Here is a 17,437-nt window from a genome sequence, read left to right as displayed (position 1 = left end):
GGAAAGGGTCAATCAATCAATAATCCCAATTTAGGATCACTAATTATTTATTACCTGAACTTTGAAGACATACGTAACAGTGAAGTATCGAGAAATAACATTTGGATCGTTTATCCACGAAGAAATTCGTTTCATGCGCGTCGTAATTTTCATTATTACTACGTTAGATGCTTTATAGACTTCCGTTCGAAATTCACTTTTATTTCGTATTCTGGGAACGTTCTATTCGGCACGGAGATATGTTTGATATTGCTATGACTCAATAACTCGATCGAAAGTCTCGGGACAGAAGAAATCGGGACACGTTCGTATTGCATCTAAAATTTCTTCATAAGCACCCTATATGACGTACTAACGGAATGGATAGCGATCGTGATAGCGTGGTGAAGTGTAAACGTGACTGTTTTATTACGTTCGCCTGACGTCTCTGGCGATAAATATTGCTTATTCGCTGCCGAGTTACTGGAGACTTGAGATACTGTACACACACTTACGTTTCTCTTCCGATCTCTGTGCGCGTTTCTGCCAATTATTTTATCTTTAACGAACCGACAGTATCAACCGCCAACCACTACAGATCATCAATTTTATAAATTACCGTTAGTTTCATAAATGATCTACGTCGTCTTATTCGTATTACATTAAAATCTCGCTTCAAATTTCGTTTTTGCTATTTAAGACACACACTTTTTTTGTTAGTTGACAGCGAGCGCGGTAAACGGCTGCCTAATTTATTTACGCAAGAACTACTCTCTTGGAACAATATATAATATTATTTATTTATGCAATTTAAAGTGCGGGTAGCGGTTGACTAATTTGAATATAGTGACGCTTTTTAAGAGGTCTTAAGCCTGAATATTATTTAGGACATACAAATTATATATCATTTTCAATCTTTCTTCTTGTATCTAAAATAAGAGTTTAAATACGTACATAAATAAAGCCGCTAATCAAATCATTACAGTCGACTTGCCGTACAGAAACGATGCTCGAATTGGTCGATAAAACTACTTTTGGTACCCATATAACGTCGCTACAAAAATAATTTTCTTTGTTCATCTCATCATTCGATTCCGTACGAAAAGTCGCCGGTACCGTTTACGTCTAACGCCGGAAAGGGCTTTTAGTTACAAAAATAATAACACTTTGTCTTATAAGCCTTTCCACCTTGGAGGGGGATCTTCTCGGTTTCCATACACCGAACTTTGTACGCTCGACCCAAGTACAGTTTCGTACGATTCCTCGAGATGCCGATATATCGTGCCTTTGATAGAACATCGGATTGGGAAAATTGCGATTCGGCCGTCGGAGTTTATATTTTTGTCAGCGGATAGACGGGATGGTCGATGCCGCAGAGAAAGATAAGGTAACACTCAGAGAGCTGTACTGGTCGTAGCTTTTGCCGTCGACTGCACGCCGGACTCTGAATTCGGTCGTCCGGCGTGTGGCTACAGCTACGTGGACGCGGCGAGGCTGATGGACGTTGACTCGGTGACGGCCGACCTCGGCTTCACGTCCAGGGAGTCGTACAACGGGAATTCGCAGCACAGGATGAACTTGAGGAAACGCGGCACCTCGACGTAGATAGCCGGCGGTATCGGTATCAACGGCGACGTGGATTGCTTGTAGTAGCGATACTCTGCGTTACTGAAAACATTTGCAGAACGTTCAAGTATGAATAATCAAAATACAATAGAGCATAAATCAGCATTCATTAATATTTTTTTGTCACAAACTATAAAACAAAAATTTAAATAACTTCTTAATTATTTATCTTTAAATTATTATGTCTTTCTGATTACGTTGAGAAACTCCAATTCCTCTTAATAAGTTAGTACGTGCAATAAACATTTATTTTATATTTAATTTTGCTGAGATAGAATACTATTTTTTTAAGCTCGCAAAAATTCTCAATGCACTTCTGCGACACTCACTCCCGGTATCTCTCGTCCGATGCCTGTTCCAATAACGGCATCCCCGACAGAAATAGAATAATAAACGTCGTGAAGATCGGAGATGCAATAGCGACCCATTCTGCTCCTTCGATGACGTTTAAGGATATTAAAAATATCCCCCACCAGACGACGATCTCGCCGAAATAATTTGGATGCCGGGAGAGCCTCCAAAGTCCTGGAAACGTTAACTTATATAAATGACAACGGTCTTTAGCAAAAAGAAAGAGAGAAATAATGTTATCGAGGTAATTGGAGCACAGCCAAGCGATAAGTGAGACGCGAAGAAATTTATCGGGTCTCTTGGCGAGCATTTCCAGGTCCGTTTTTCGGTTGCAATGACATAAATCTTTGAATAAAAAGCAACATGTGGAACTCGTGTAATAATATATATATTTTTAATATATATGAAAATCAGTTTGACGAACATCTTTCGTCGAAGCTTGTCTTGGCAATGAAATCGCACAAACTATGCTTTCATTAAATTTTTACTTGCAGCATGAAGGATTCAACGGAGTTCGGCAAAAAAATTTTCGGATGTACGCGTGCATGGTCGGAGGGTAATCTCACCGTCGTTACACCACTTTCCATTGTTCACCGGGTCCTGCTTGAAAGCGAACTTTTGCAGATCGGCGTAGGTCTCGGCCAGCAGGCCGATGAGGAAGAGGCCCGTGCCGGCGCTGTCAAGTGTCGTCATCGTCTTCGGTGCGGGCGGTATTTTGTGGCGCGGAGAATTGATTATTATCACAGGCAGGCTGACGACGTACACCCACACGGCCTGCGAACCGTCAAAGCGTATACCCTTCGATATCAATATACCCCCGCGAAGAAGAAACGGGTGGCGTGCTCGCGAGCGAGCGATACGGAGACACGCGGTCTGTGTCTACTTCACCTGGAATGTCCAGAACACGGCGAAGCGGATCACGTTGCTGCGTCGGTCGTCGAATCTCTTGTCGCGGCCGATCTTGATGATTCGGTACAGAAGGTATCCGGAGAGCCGCACGCCCCACAGGCACACGAACACGGTCACCATGACCTGCCGGCTGTCGTACGTCTACACGGGGGAGGAGAGAAAAAGATTACGTCGGGTGTTATTTACACCGATGCGGATTCGTGACGCTTGTAAAACGACCGAGATAGAACGAGCGTCGTATAAAAAAAAAGTTTATAGACAGGCACAGGTCATCCGTTAATAGGTATTAAATATATCTTGCCGTTTTATTTATAGCACCGGCTTCATTGAGGGTAAAACTGTCGATGATAAAATCTACGGTGGGGCAATACGCCGCGGGCAATGCGTCTCAAGACGTATATTCGAACTTCGAGAGAGAGAGAGAGAGAGAGAGAGAGAGAGAGAGAGAGAGAGAGAGAGAGAGAGAGAGAGCGAGAGGGAGAGAGAGAGAGAGAGAGAGAGAGAGAGAGAGAGAGAGAGAGAGAGAGAGAGAATCGATCTAAGAATGATTTACGAATTCAAGTATCGCGTAATTATTATCAAAGATTATTTACAGTTGCAATAAAAATCAATATAAGTTGACTATATTAAACTTGTAATCGAGTAATAATAATTAACAGCATTAGTAGTAATTAACAGTAAGTGGATAAAGTGAGAGAATATCTTCATCTAATTTGTGATCTCTCAATCTTTCTTCGAGTCTGTTGAAACTTTCCAAGCCTATCTCGGCAGGTTCTTTTCTGATTGAATTTCTGCAATGCATCCCGTAGGCTTAAAGTTACCGAAACGAGAGTCGAATTTCTCAAGAGAGCTCGCTTTCATCATAATCCGCAGGTATAAGTTTTCGCGCACGCTTTCTACAGGTTCGCAAATATTCCATATACGTATTTGCCTGGATTTTATCCGTCGAACAGCCCTACGTAGGTCACACACGTGCACGGGAGGTGGTACTAGGTAAACGCGTTAGAAGTACCTTGCCCACTTGACCGAGGAAGAAAGTGAGGAGGGCGAGAATGATGAAGTTGGTGCCGCCGGCGAAGTCCGTCAACTTGTCCAGCTGGAAAGTGGCCGCGATCGTGAAGAAGATTAACTGCATACCGACGGTCACGATCGCGCTCACGGCGAGGTGATCCTCGTCCAAAATGTCGACCGCCATGTTTTCGATGACGCGTTCAGTCGCCTCCGGACAAATTATCTCGGATTCTGAAACGCGATTATATCCGCGCTGATGAATCAATTATACCTTTAAACCCTTTTACTTTGATCTCTAAAACTAATATTGCTCCAGTTCTTTTTCATATCTGTTCAAATTAAATAGAATTTTTATTTTCTTAATCTTCAAGCACGCGTAACAGCCGGCAGGTAATCAAGCCTTTTCACGCGTCAGTTAAAAATTAACTCAATTATCTGTCTCACGTACAATTAAACTTTTAACAAAAGAGAACGGGCAATCAACGGGCAATCACCAACTTAAACTTAACTAATCCGAGCTGTGTAGGAACTAGGAAAAAGAAAAAGAAGCCATTACTATATATATTATATATAGTACAATTTATGGGTCGTGATTATAAATTATTCTGCAGTGATTTCTTACTGCCTTTAAAAATTCAGTATTGAAGGGAAGAAAAGGAACGCGTTCGCGCGAAACCGGATCCTATATTTTCTGGCAAATAAACAAATCCCGCCGTCGTGCGAACACGTCGACGCGTGGTGCATAGTTATATTACGATTTCCGCAATGCGGAAAACGCGACGCGCGATCGAGGATGTGTCCCGTCGCTGTAACGCACACAGGGCCATTCCCACAGGGAAATTCGCTAAAAGAAATTTATGACACAAGGGAACACCCGTGCGCGTTCTTGGCAACGGTATTTTGAATAATTTGAGAATGTTCCAGCGCGCGTACAGCTCGTGAATTTAGATTTACCTTCAAAACCAGGCTCTCCCTCCCACCCACCGTCTATCTGCGAAATAATCTAGCGCGCATCTCTGATGTGCATGATTCTATTCATTATCGAGCGAGGTGTTGAATAAAGCAACGTCGAACGCCCTCGTCTTTAAATATAACGCTGTCCACTGTCGCGAAATGCATGATAGCGCCTAATATCGGTGTCACTCCGGTTCTCCCGATTTTTCCGACGCGGGAGGGCCCGAAGCAGCGAACGCCGAGGGAAAGAGAGGAGAAACAGACGGCGAGGAAATTACCTCTCCCGTGGAGTACCGCATCTCTCGCGGTGGTTTACCAGCGCGCGTGAACGCGCGTCCCGCCCCGACGCCGCTTCGCTCGGACGCCAGGCGTGGAGAGGAAGTCCGATGTCGCCGCGGCTAAAACGGAGGCGCGCACTCCCCGCACGACGGGTATCACGTGTGTGAGTCCGCGGCGGGCCGCGGGTCGGCGACGCTCGCTCGCGAGCCCTCCTCGACGGCGCGGCGGCGGCGGAGGAGCGCGAGAGATGCGCGCGTCCTCCGCCCCCCGCGGCGGGGGGTGGTCGGAGCGGACGAGAGTCGCCTCGGCGCGGGCATCCTTTCTCGCGCCTCCCGCCCCCGCTTCTCGGCCACGCGCGTCCGCGATGTAGCGCGTTCTCCTCCCGGTCCGCCTCCACGGCGCACGCCTTCGGAGCTCGGAGCGCCTTCTCACCCGCCGAGGGGCCGCAGCGGGAAGATCCCCGCGTCAGACGGATCCGCGACCTCGGCGTGCCATCCATCGAACCATTTCCTCCGTGGATGGATTTTGGGAGGGGGGAGGGATTATCGCGGGATTATTTTAATTGATTACAGACAATAATTGATTGTTCGAGCGAATTAAAATACGCACGTGTTCGCGGATTGCTCTTATATATTTACTACTTATCAATGTATCTCTCTCTTTGCACATTTTTCAATTTCTTTTCTTTAAATTCTTATAAGTTTTTTTTATAAATACTTTTTTCGCACGGATTTCTATAATTATAAATAAATTGGAGTCTAGAGCGTCGAAGAACGTCCCTTTCTCGAATCTTAGCCACCCCTTTAAAATTTCCTTGCCTTCGCTCGCCTTTCACGATGTTCCTTTCTAAACCTCAGCCCATTTCCTTTCTTAATTCGCACTGTTTCCTTTCTTTCTTTCATCACAATTATTCCACATATTAATCGCAGCATCCATTCCTTTTTTACATCGGTCTATTTTTCTTTTCACTCATCTTTATCCCTCTAATCTGAAATTTGTTTCTTTCTCCCCTTCCTGTCGATCTCTCTTATTTTCCCTTCACTCTTTCATCCCCTCTTGTATCCTGTGTGTGTGTGTGTGTGTGTCTCCCTTCTTGTTCCAATCTTCCATATTGCTCGTTTGCAATCTTTTTTCCTCGACCTCCATGCTAAGCGTTTGCTTCAATCGTGCACGTTTTGCGCGTGCATTTTCAGGACGTATTTATTGCGATTATCTCATAACGCTTATCTTCTGCTTCGTCAATTCGGAAGTGTCGCAATGCAATTCGGTTCATCGAGTCAGGAATCAATATTGGATGCGCCGGCGCCTCGTTGAAAACGCTCGGGAACGAAAATATGGATGTATAAGAAAAACTCTTGCTACCGCGGACGCCAGTGGTGCACGATTGCAGAAATAAAAAGCCTCGAACAAAATAAACGGTGTTTTCACGAATAAAAAATTCCATTGAGAAAACCGACATTTGAATCGTTACCATAGTATTTAAAACGTTCAATGAGATCATCAACAGAGGATGAATTGTTAACAGAGGATTATGCTCTTTTTATAATATTTTATTCAGCGGCATCCACATGCACAAGATATGGTCATTAATAATACCAGCGTATAAATTATTATGAGTTCGCCAAGCATAAAATTATCTTGCAATGTGGATGTATGAAACAATTTAGGAAATACATATTTTATTTTTAAATATTAATTTTATTCAACGGTTTTTTATACGAGGATACAGTGCTCGATAAAAAACTGTGCAATAGAAAGATTTTTGTTTAAGCTAGTATCTGCATAATCTTAACTCGTTCAATTAGATAACAAAAAATTTCATTGCCATGAACAAATCTTAAATATTAAATTTTGATTTGCAAATCTCAATCTGTAAAATTTATGTGAGAAATAAATTCATAAATTATTCATGTAGCAATTATACATGTAAGACATTATTCTCCTCGAAGAGATGCAGTTTTCGAACTGTATGCAGAAAATTAAAATTACATTAATTTGTAGTAAAAAAAAGAAACATATAAAAAGCAACGTACGCTAAAGACAAAAGTATTTTAAAAGTATATTCGGTAAAAGAAACATTGTCATTCGGTTAATGTTTCTTGTAAAATTATTTGATAACAAAAATTGAAACACTTTTAGTACTGAATCAATGCAGTCAACTGCAACAGAATTCGTTTCTTAAAAAATTCAAGAGATTAATCCAACTCCAATTAATCTAAATTTAATTTTCCTAATTTAAAGATTAATTTAAAATTTTCTAACGTTTCTTAAAAAGAAATTAAGTTCTTCAGCTGAAACATCGAATTGAATATCTTCGTAGGAAAAGACAAATCTACAGATGTAAATAAATTACACTTACACGGGGTGACACGTGGCTCTGCGTAGATTTATTCGTAGTCGGCGAATCCTAGGTTCGATCCCGACCCTCATCACGTATGTTAAGCCTCGGTTTTGTAAAAACGTTGATTGTAAAAAGTTAAAGGTTACGTGCGAGGAGTTATGAACGGTGTCCTGCTTCAGGAGAATCCATACTTCATTTACACTTACAAATAATTGCACAATATCAACAGATTAGGGTAAAAATAAATTACATTTATTTCAATATTATATAGCGCAATACCCTTAATATTACAAATGCAAACTAAAGACCTCTCACACTTTTCTCACAATAAGCCGATAAACTCGCTTAAAAAACGGACTTTCCCATTAATCCCATATTCCCGTGTATCGATATGAATATATTTCGATTATGTAACGATGTCCGCAGCGTCGTAACGTGTTTTGTGAGCGTTCCTTCAATGATATTATTATTAACATTGCTGTTAATAGCGTACATATCAAAAACCACGTATCAGCCTGTTCGAGGTGACAATTCCTGATTTACACGATGATGCACGTTGCAGTTCGTGCGCTCATTGCCTCTTATCTTTCCCAGGCCAATAATCTTAGTATATTGCACTTAAATCTAGTTTCTAGTGTACTTGCCCCAGATATGAAGCATAAATACGGATGCAATGAACAAGAGGGACATGACTAGCACTGGCACTGGTCCCCTGCAACAAAGCGATTTCAATGTTTATCAGAACGTTGTCAAGATACATGTGAGAGAAGAATGATATTGTAAGAGAGAAATAAATAATCAATGTTGTACATCGATCAATGTAGACATTTTAATTTTTGTCTATAATTTTAATATATTACATCCATTCTTGTTATCTTTCACAACAAGTGAAAGTACATTGTGATAAACTAACGTGTACTGAATCTTTTCATCTTATCTGGCACTCGACACATGTAAGGAACACGCAATCTCCGGTCAAGATTTGTAATTTCTCTTCAGCCAAACTCTACTTACACTTTAATGCCAGGAGAGTCGTCGGTGTAAAACCTCCACATGCCACCGGAGCTCGTGCCGGTGGTCCTGTTCCTGGCGGAGGTGGCGACGGTAGTTTTCCTCTGTCTGACTGTGCCACCACCACCTGTTCTAGGCGCTATGGCCTTGCTGGGCGACCGTCCGACGGATCCCACGGAGGTAGCGCTCGGCGCGGCGGGCTTTTCCCGAGAAAAAAAAACGCGTTAGTCAAAGTCTTTCCTTCAGATATACCGAAATCTCGCTCAAACTCATCATGTGTGTGTGTGTGTGCGTGTGTGCTCACCATTGTGCGACTGTTCTTGTCAACAATCTGGAAGAACGCCGAGAGATTCGTTCAGGGAACGCCACGGATTCAGCTTGGTAGTTGAAATACTACCAGATATCTCAGCGGCGCTTGCGTTCTGGAAGTCTTGTAAGTAAAATACAGATCGTTACGGGTCGAGATGCGTGAACGGGACGCCCGGAAGACAACTCCTGTGCAGACTTTTCGTTCCTCACCTCTCCGTCTCCGCGCGAGAACCGGCAGTAACGTGGCGACAAAACGTACAACATACGTACGCCAACGAACTCTCGTCGAGCGATTCGAACGCAGGCTGGCGGTGCGACGCGGAGCAGCGGGCGACGCGACGTGTCGAATGCGTATCCTACACGTGGTACGCGACGAACACGTCACCGTCGCGGCTGCGTCCTGCCTCCATTGTGCTTCTAACTGTGCCGCGATTGGTCGTTTTCGTCCACGTTGGACAAAACACTGCCGAACTGCGATTTCTTCATTGAAAGAAAAGAGAAGAGGAATGCTTCGAAGCATTTGTAGCGTCCGAGGTAGCGTCACGTTGACCGTAGCCCAGCCCATGCCGCGCGAAACGTTCGATGGCCAACCATTTTGGGAAACCAGAATTACTGACAATTAAATATCGAAATAACGTCCTGAAAGGATCACAAGAATTATTAAGAATTATTCGGAAAGAAAAAAACGTCGAATTATAACACGCGAAAAATTCTACAAATATATGTTCGTGGACTATGAGAGAAAAAAAAAAAAAACAATTCGACCGTTTCTACAACGCCACGTAGGGAAACATATTATTCGTTTAATAAAATTTTTTTTTTATTATGTATTTCAAAGGAAATAATTAAACAAATTAATAATTAAATATAGCTAGATTTTAATTACGCGCTCCTCGAGACGCTTGAAAGATCGTAAAAGTTGATCGGAAGAATGTACGACGACGATAAAGTAGGAGAGAATGGGTCTCGTGTCGCTTGAAATTTCCGAAAATTTCATCGGAGGTATCAGGAAAGCAGAATAGGCAAGGAGGTCGCAGGAGGTGTACCGGGCGCGCGCGCGCGCGCGCGCGCGCGCGGCGAAAGCGGCGCCATCTCGCGGCACGGTCGAGAAGCCTCTGCTCAATTGTTCCCCTTTATCTTGAGTCAGCACCGCTAGATAAAAGTCACTAGGTAAATCTAGTGGCTTTACTACGGTTAACCTCCTTGCGAGTTGTGTGCTCCTGATAACTTCGCCGATTTTTCGGGCTTCGTATACCCAGCACGCGTATTTCCCGATGCCACCTGCTTCTCCTCCTGTCACATCACGCTTTCCTAATAACTTTGTCGAATTTCCGAAGATTGCGAGACACACGTGTTCCGTATTCTGTACCGATCTACCGACAACTGTCGGTGTCGTTAAGTTTCGTTGCGCAGCTTTTTACACGATGTGAAACACATGCGCCAACGATAACGATAAGTAGAAAAGGAAATGGATAACACCGTCATCTCGTACGTATATTAATATATGTTTCTTCCATTATACTTTTATTTCTTGTAATAACAGAATATTAATTAATGAGGAATTACACAAGAATCGTCACGTAGGGATTGCGTGTTAGAATATAAGAAAGTAGTGCAATGTGTTTTAAGGTTATGTATAAAACGTTCCAGAAATTGTTATGTCATAATTTAAAAACTTCTTGAAAAGTTTCTTTCACGTTACAGTTTCATTTATTTAATATTTTGTTGTTAAATATATATATATAATATGCCTATATATGTTATACTTGTGTTACCGTATGTGATAAACATTTTATTTTATGTAACATAATTCTTCTAGGTGGAATTCCTCTCGTTTAATCTGAAACGAATTTACTCTCTGTGAACGTGCGAGCAATAATTCGTGACGAAGATGCAGTCTGATGACGAGCTGTTGGAAGATGAGGAAGAAATGCTCGTTTATGTGGAATTTGAAGGGATCACCGGTAGCGATACGTTCAGTAATCAAGATCTTCAATTGGATATGATCGGAATAGACACCGAGCATCCTATGATGGAAATAAACGGACGGGTGTGTAGCATTCTGTTGCCTGTAGAATTTAACAGGTGAAACACAAAGTGCAGGTTATATTTAAATTTCATACATTTATCTCCTTTTTAATTATTTTGCACATATAGTTTTATGAAGGCACTTATGAAGACGCTATGGGCACTTACATGTTTTTCGAAAAAGATGACAACCCGAAGGTGGACGATGAGGTATTTGATAAAGTGCCGACTCTGAAATACTTTGCTAAAACAAGAAAGTTGCTCAAGATGCAGAGAGTGTTTACGAAACCAAGAGTCGAGATCCTTGGGGATTCTGAACACGACAGTTGTATTCCGAATACCGAAACGTTATCGCAAGCTGGAGTGCCTCCAAAATATCAAGAGGAAGGTGAGAAATAAAACAAATTTCTGCGTTGTGTGCTATATTTGACGTGAAATTAATTTTTCTAGCCATGCAGTTTTGGAGTAAAGTACGTAACGATAAATTAGAAGAGCTAAATGTGTTTTTGGAAAAACAGAAAATTAGGGAAGAGAAAAAATCCAAAGGTATTTTATCGGATTCAGAGCCTGACGAGGATAACCCACTTGTGGCCAAAATCAAAGAAAAATCAGAAGAGGCATGATTGAGAGGATTCAAAGATTATTCCTTTGAAAGAGTATTTCTCTCAGTCACTAATACGTTGGAAGCTTTTAATATATTTGAGTAGGTGTAAAAATTTGTATTTTAAGTAGTTGTAAGAAAAATAAAATAATTTTAAACTGTTTTAAAGTTCTAGCTAAATATTTTAATATCTAGAGGTTAATGTTCTTATCACAAGCGTTATACATTCAAAACATGCGGCTGACAATAATATTAATGCCCAGATAGTAAAACGCCTGTCACACATTTACGAAAGATACGTCCAAAGATTTTATTGGTGTACAGTTCATATATTATTGATGGAAACAATTTACACATTGTTACATTGATGCTGCAAATAGTTTGCGTCTGTAATGTCTAGTTCTATTAAAATGCTCTGACAAAAAAAATAGAAAATCTTATATTCACACATACTTATTTTATATATATTTATATACATATATATTTCATGTGCAAGAAGTAATATGCATATAATGTGTATATCTATTTTATAATAACATCAAATCGCATACATCGAATGCTTCGTATTCGTTATTTCACTTTAGACCTGAGTTTTGTTTGATTCTAGATCAGAAATTGTATATCGCGTGTGTGTCTTTACCAGTCGAGGTCACCGGGCAGTTCATCCGGGTACTCTCCCGTTAGACAAGCGGTGCAGTGACCGACGTAATTACTCTCGCGATTGTCCATGCGGTGCCTGACCGCCTCGACGAGTCCTTCGACCGAAAGGTACGTTAAACTGTCCGCTCCCACGTGCTTAGCCAGCTTTACACTGTCAAGCTTATTCGCGATAAGTTCTTCTCTCGTTGGAATGTTGATGCCCATGTAACATGGATACTTCAACGGTGGCGATGCTATTCTAACGTGAACCTGCAAACGCGACATGACGAATGATAGTAATAAATATAAACGGAAAACGGCATTTAAAAAAAACCTACCTCCTTAGCGCCGGCGTCACGTAGCAATTTGATAATCGGACCGATTGTATTTCCCCTGACGATGGAATCGTCAATGAGAACTATTTTCTTTCCCTTTACGTTCTCCGACAAAGCTCCGAATTTCTTAGCTACTCCGAGCTGCCTCAGCCGCGTACTAGGCTGAATGAACGTCCTACCTACGTATCTGTTTTTGCACAGCACTTCGGCGAACGGTATCTTAGACTGTTACATTAAAAAGGAAAAAAGCTTAATTAGACTTCGACTGCGCTCACATATATAAACTGTTCTTGCATTTGTACAGTGTATATTTGCAGTTATGCTGCTGATTCTATTTGTACTTACTTGTCTCGCGTATCCATGTGCCGCTGCAGTTCCAGATTCTGGCACAGAACTGACTATGTCCGCTTCAATCGGGGATTCCATCGCTAGCACCCGTCCGCAATTCATACGTACGGAATACACCATTTGCCCTATAAACAAACGATTCAACGTGTTTTCTTCCCGATGTTTAAAATGCGTTATAATTCTATATTTTATTATTTCGATTTACGTACCCTCAAAAATGCTGTCGCTTCTGGCAAAATAGACGTATTCGAAAATGCAAAAGGCCTGCGGTTTTTTATTTGGTCTTTCCACTATGTCGATAGTTTTAATGCCTTCTCTGGTCAGCTCCACAATTTCGCCGGGAAATACTTCGCGAACATATCTCGCGCCGATGCTCAAGAATCCGCAAGATTCCGATGAAATTACCCAGCCTTCTGCTTCATCGTCATCGTCGTCAGAGTCGTTACTTGCTACGATTTATTTCATTATTTTGTATTAGTGTTAAAACAGCATTGTTGAAATAGACAATAATTTCTATTAATATTTCAATATGCACCTAAATTTCCAATCGGCACGATCTTCCCTATACAAAGAGGCCGATTTCCGTAAGGATCTCGCACGCCATAAATTTTGTCCCTTTGCATAATCACCAACGAATACGATAGAGGTGCCAATTGCATAAGGTGTTTGATACGCGCAGGCCAGTCCGGTCCGTTGACTTCACCTTCCGGCGGATTCAAACAGAGCGCTTGTGTTATGAGCTCCGAGTCCGAGTGCGTCGACAAACCAACGCCTCGACCTAATACCTGGACATACATATGAGATCAACACGGAATTCAGTTTTCTTAATGAATTTTGACGCTTTATGACATAAACTGAAGAAATAGTTCGCAAAAAAAAAAAAAAAAAAAGATACGTAATGTTTCCCTCCGCATTACCATTTTTCGTAGAGACTCCGTATTGACTAATTCTCCATTGTGAGCAACTGCCAATGCCCCGTGCGCGGTGTGCACCACGAATGGCTGACAATTGACTTCTTCGCTGGCCGCACTTGTGCTGTATCTGGTATGACCAATTCCAAGATTTCCTTTGAGCTTTCTCATATTCTCATCGTTGAAAATATTATTGATCAATCCCATACCCTTATGAACATGGAATGACTTCGAGCAGACGCCCTCGCTTGTAACGATGCCTGCGCTTTCTTGCCCCCTGTGTTGCAACGCCACTAAACCTGACCGAGCAAAAATAACAAAAATGCTTTATCTCATATTGCTAATACCAACGTCTTACCTTCGCTTTCGTTTCTATTTCGTTTTTTTCTTATTGCATGTATATTTATATATCTTTTTATCTCAGCTAATTTTCAGCGTATAAAACGAGTGTACCTACCTAGACAAACAACTTGGGCAACGTCGATTTGCGATGGCCAGTCCCCAGCAGCGATGCACCCAAACACCCCGCATTCGTGTGTAAGTCCAGTAAGCCTTTGTCCCCTGGTTTCACCTTTACTTCGTAGCCTCGTACAATTTGAGTCCTCCGTGGAAAGGCGAGACATTGCTTCGGTACAATGTTCGCTATCTTTATCGTGAAACGTTTCCATTGTGATCTGCAATAAATAAAAGATATTAATTTTTTCCCTTTTTATCCATCAATATATGTAATAATGATTAAATATGAATTACATAAATATACAGGGTGTCTGAGACCATCCGTACACCCTTTTTAAAATGGAAGGAAATGGATTTAATATCAAAAATCTCAATTTTAATCTAGAATAATCTAGATGGCTCATTTCCGGTCAGTACCGGAAGATGAAAGTATCACCATTCGATAGAGCGTACTCCATATGCTTATCAAAATTTTTTAGATTTTTAATAAAAACCATTTCCTTTCATTTTGAAAGGGGTGTACGGTGGTCTCAGACATCCTGTATACCACTTGAAGAAATCAGAAGGTATAATATCCAAATATGCACACACACACACACACACACACAGTAATTAAGATAGATAACTAAATTAAAAGGTCACAAAAGAAGGAGACACGATAATCATAAATACGCTCTCTTATTGTCAACATTTAATTTAATATAGCTACTATCATAATAGCAGATTGGAAAATTTTTGATAATTTAATTTATTTCTCTGGATTTAAATATACTTCCATTGATAAACTCAATATATCATATGTGATACCTGCAAAGATTTTACAATATGAATATATAGATTGGATGTAAATTAAATATTGTAAATCTCATTAAAATGTTCAATAGATCCTTTCGCAATTATTCCCCGTGGAGGAATTATCTGCGTTGCTCTTATAAACTATTGACCCCCAACGGACTGATAGAATCGACATATCTTACGTTTGTACAATGCTACAACTATGTTTTCTCATCACGTTTACGCAACCTGTATTTCGCAACTGGTTTCATCATCTTACATCGTACTGACATCATGAATATCAAAATATAAAACATTTATATTTGTGTTTACAGCAAATTAATCCTTTCACGTCACGCGAGAAATCACATACTATTTTTCTGCAACAAGTTTCTGCAACAAATTTTCCACTATGTCAGTTATAAACTACATACGTAAATACGAATGTAATATCGTCTTTCTTTAATCTTCATTAATCTTATGCTCTGAGCTGATTTTCAAAGTTAAACAGAAATCGTATTAAGAGAATAAATATGTTACGAATAAAACGATAGAAAAGAAAGACAGAAACTACATATTTTCTCATAAATGTTGTCTTCCGAATAAATTACTGATCAAGTCAAGAATAAATAAAATGTATCATATATTCAACCCCTTTGGAAACAAACTCTAATTGCTCGTTGAATAGAAATATTTGATATAATTCGATACAACGTTCGGACCAAAGGAAATTAATTTCCTTTCGACTATAATATCTTTATTACACAAGAGTTTCTCGAAAAATGCATTTAATTCGTTTGAATCTTGAGAATTCGGCCCCGTTATCGTAAGCCTTTCTGGCGTCTTAATCATCATGTACGGTTGCGTTGATTTATTTAAATTGGATAAGCAAGAATTTGAATAAGAGAGTTCAGAAAAAAAGGAGGCAACTGAACGGGCTGCATACTTCGTTTAAAAATATTCTCTTCTGTGCAGATGAGATCCACAATTTTATTATCGATATACGTGCACAAATTACCGTGAATCAGCTAAGAAACTGCTTGAGAAGTTTATCCAACGATATTTGATATACGCGAAGGCACAAAATCGGGCAAAGCAAAGGGAAGGACCGCAATAAAGAAATGTGCAAACGCGATAATTTTTTATATACGGATACACGGAGCGACTTCGACCGATTCTGATTAACTCGACCGGCAGAATCGTTTGAAACAAAAATTTCTAATGTACAATATGTTGTCCTAATCTCTTTTCCGCAAATTAAAAAATTTAATAACTCTATATCAATAAAAAGTACAGGCATTAATCGAAAAATTAATCGATTTATTAGTTCAATCAGCAGAATTGCTTAATTGCTTGTCTTTAATTTTTTTCTAAGCACAAAATAATAGAAGAGAGTAATAGAATACTTCTAAATATAAAGTAATAGAAGTATTTCTTAATAAGTTAATCACTGATTGAGTTAATCGGAGTTTGATAGTCACCCATAGTCCTCTTGCACATTGAAAAAAGTCATACGCAGCGTATATAAAAAAAATGCGTAGTCAACCCATCGAAACTGCATTTCTTTCCCGAATTATTATTTGCAAAACTTAAATGTGATAAAAGTCGAGCATAAATTTCCGAGTGTTTATTAAGAATATAAATGTGAGACTAAATGCACCTTAAAGAACAATAAGCTTTTTATCAAATTCGACTGTTTTCATTATCATATGTAAACACGAGTACACATGACGTGTCGAACCCATGCGGTCTTAATGGGTTAACAGCGTACGACGTGACGCGATGTGACGTAATGAAACCAACAACGCCGCTCGCAACGAGGATCAGCCGGGATTTGCTCCGGATAAAGGATGCCACATCGTCGCGTCCTGTCGCACACACAACCAGCCGATTTGATTCCACGAGGATCACGAAGAGGAATTACCTCGTCGTCACGAATAAAACGCACGTGGACACAGCTTCGTAGTGATTCGAATCACGCTCGGTTCACGCGTGGCGAGAGAGGAGAGGTCGATCGACGGGAAAGCGATGCACGTACCTTCACGCCGAGAAACGTGCTCCTCGTCCCGCTTCGGGAACGCGTCTGGTGTCTGGTCCCCGTACGGAAAACGTGCGTTTTGCTCCGTTACGTTCCAAACTAGAAGTGGGACGAACCGGGGTACCGCGTGCGGCCAATAAGGGGAGCCTACCGCCGGGGGGGGCCGGAGGGGCTCGGTCGGCACGACTATTATCTCTCCAAGAAGAGGGACGATGCACGAGGAGCTGCAGGCAGGATTGATCCGCACGATCCTTTGGGCTTGATGAATTTACGGACTCGAATTCAACACTATAAACATTACACACAGTGATACATTACATGAGAGAATTTATAGTCGCATCTTTTTTGAAGACACGGTCTCTCTCTCTCTCTCTCTCTATCTCTATCTATCTATCCATCTACCTATCTCTATGTAATTCCTTGTTCCTTATTCCTCTCATTGTGCATGAGCCCTAATACTCATAAACGCACATTCCGACTTCCTATTATTCACGTCCGATCAATGTTGCATCATCCGACATTTGTATTCAACTGTAT

General features: G+C 40.8%; 4 protein-coding genes across 6 annotated transcripts; 1 reads left to right on the top strand and 3 right to left on the bottom strand.

Moving 5' to 3' along the window:
- Window positions 1–29: 29 nt before the first annotated feature.
- On the bottom strand, window positions 30–5,350 carry LOC143907878 (uncharacterized). The gene is made up of 6 exons (XM_077424931.1): window positions 5,109–5,350; window positions 3,878–4,107; window positions 2,845–3,006; window positions 2,523–2,730; window positions 1,935–2,130; window positions 30–1,647 (listed from the first exon to the last, which is right to left on the bottom strand). Exons 2-6 carry the CDS (start codon window positions 4,058–4,060, stop codon window positions 1,455–1,457), a joined length of 942 nt encoding a protein of 313 aa, XP_077281057.1. The 5' UTR covers window positions 4,061–4,107; window positions 5,109–5,350; the 3' UTR covers window positions 30–1,454.
- Window positions 5,351–7,680: 2,330 nt separating this feature from the next.
- Window positions 7,681–9,139, bottom strand: Sec61beta (Sec61 translocon subunit beta). Its single transcript, XM_077424938.1, has 4 exons — window positions 8,981–9,139; window positions 8,766–8,891; window positions 8,465–8,661; window positions 7,681–8,162 (listed from the first exon to the last, which is right to left on the bottom strand). Exons 2-4 carry the CDS (start codon window positions 8,766–8,768, stop codon window positions 8,075–8,077), a joined length of 288 nt encoding a protein of 95 aa, XP_077281064.1. The 5' UTR covers window positions 8,769–8,891; window positions 8,981–9,139; the 3' UTR covers window positions 7,681–8,074.
- An 810-nt stretch (window positions 9,140–9,949) lies between these two features.
- On the top strand, window positions 9,950–15,575 carry LOC143907879 (general transcription factor 3C polypeptide 6). Of its 3 annotated transcripts, none has more exons than XM_077424932.1 (6): window positions 9,950–10,258; window positions 10,590–10,820; window positions 10,928–11,186; window positions 11,249–11,501; window positions 12,007–12,167; window positions 14,068–15,575. In XM_077424932.1, exons 2-4 carry the CDS (start codon window positions 10,662–10,664, stop codon window positions 11,419–11,421), a joined length of 591 nt encoding a protein of 196 aa, XP_077281058.1. In that variant the 5' UTR covers window positions 9,950–10,258; window positions 10,590–10,661; the 3' UTR covers window positions 11,422–11,501; window positions 12,007–12,167; window positions 14,068–15,575. The 3 variants fall into 3 exon arrangements, with proteins under 3 accessions (XP_077281058.1, XP_077281059.1, XP_077281060.1); XM_077424933.1 differs by having other exon boundaries at window positions 14,057–15,575; XM_077424934.1 differs by lacking the exons at window positions 12,007–12,167; window positions 14,068–15,575 and adding an exon at window positions 11,569–11,796.
- LOC143907873 (amidophosphoribosyltransferase) lies at window positions 11,685–14,300 on the bottom strand. The gene is made up of 7 exons (XM_077424923.1): window positions 14,090–14,300; window positions 13,639–13,931; window positions 13,257–13,506; window positions 12,931–13,170; window positions 12,719–12,846; window positions 12,377–12,598; window positions 11,685–12,308 (listed from the first exon to the last, which is right to left on the bottom strand). Exons 1-7 carry the CDS (start codon window positions 14,298–14,300, stop codon window positions 12,036–12,038), a joined length of 1,617 nt encoding a protein of 538 aa, XP_077281049.1. The 3' UTR covers window positions 11,685–12,035.
- Window positions 15,576–17,437: the final 1,862 nt, after the last annotated feature.

This window comes from Temnothorax americanus, unplaced genomic scaffold (genome assembly GCF_048541705.1).
Source record: "Temnothorax americanus isolate GAGA-0224 unplaced genomic scaffold, ASM4854170v1 Scaffold9, whole genome shotgun sequence".
Lineage (NCBI taxonomy): Eukaryota > Metazoa > Arthropoda > Insecta > Hymenoptera > Formicidae > Temnothorax > Temnothorax americanus.
Note: the sequence above shows the minus strand (reverse complement) of the source record. Positions and strands in the feature narration are given on the sequence as shown.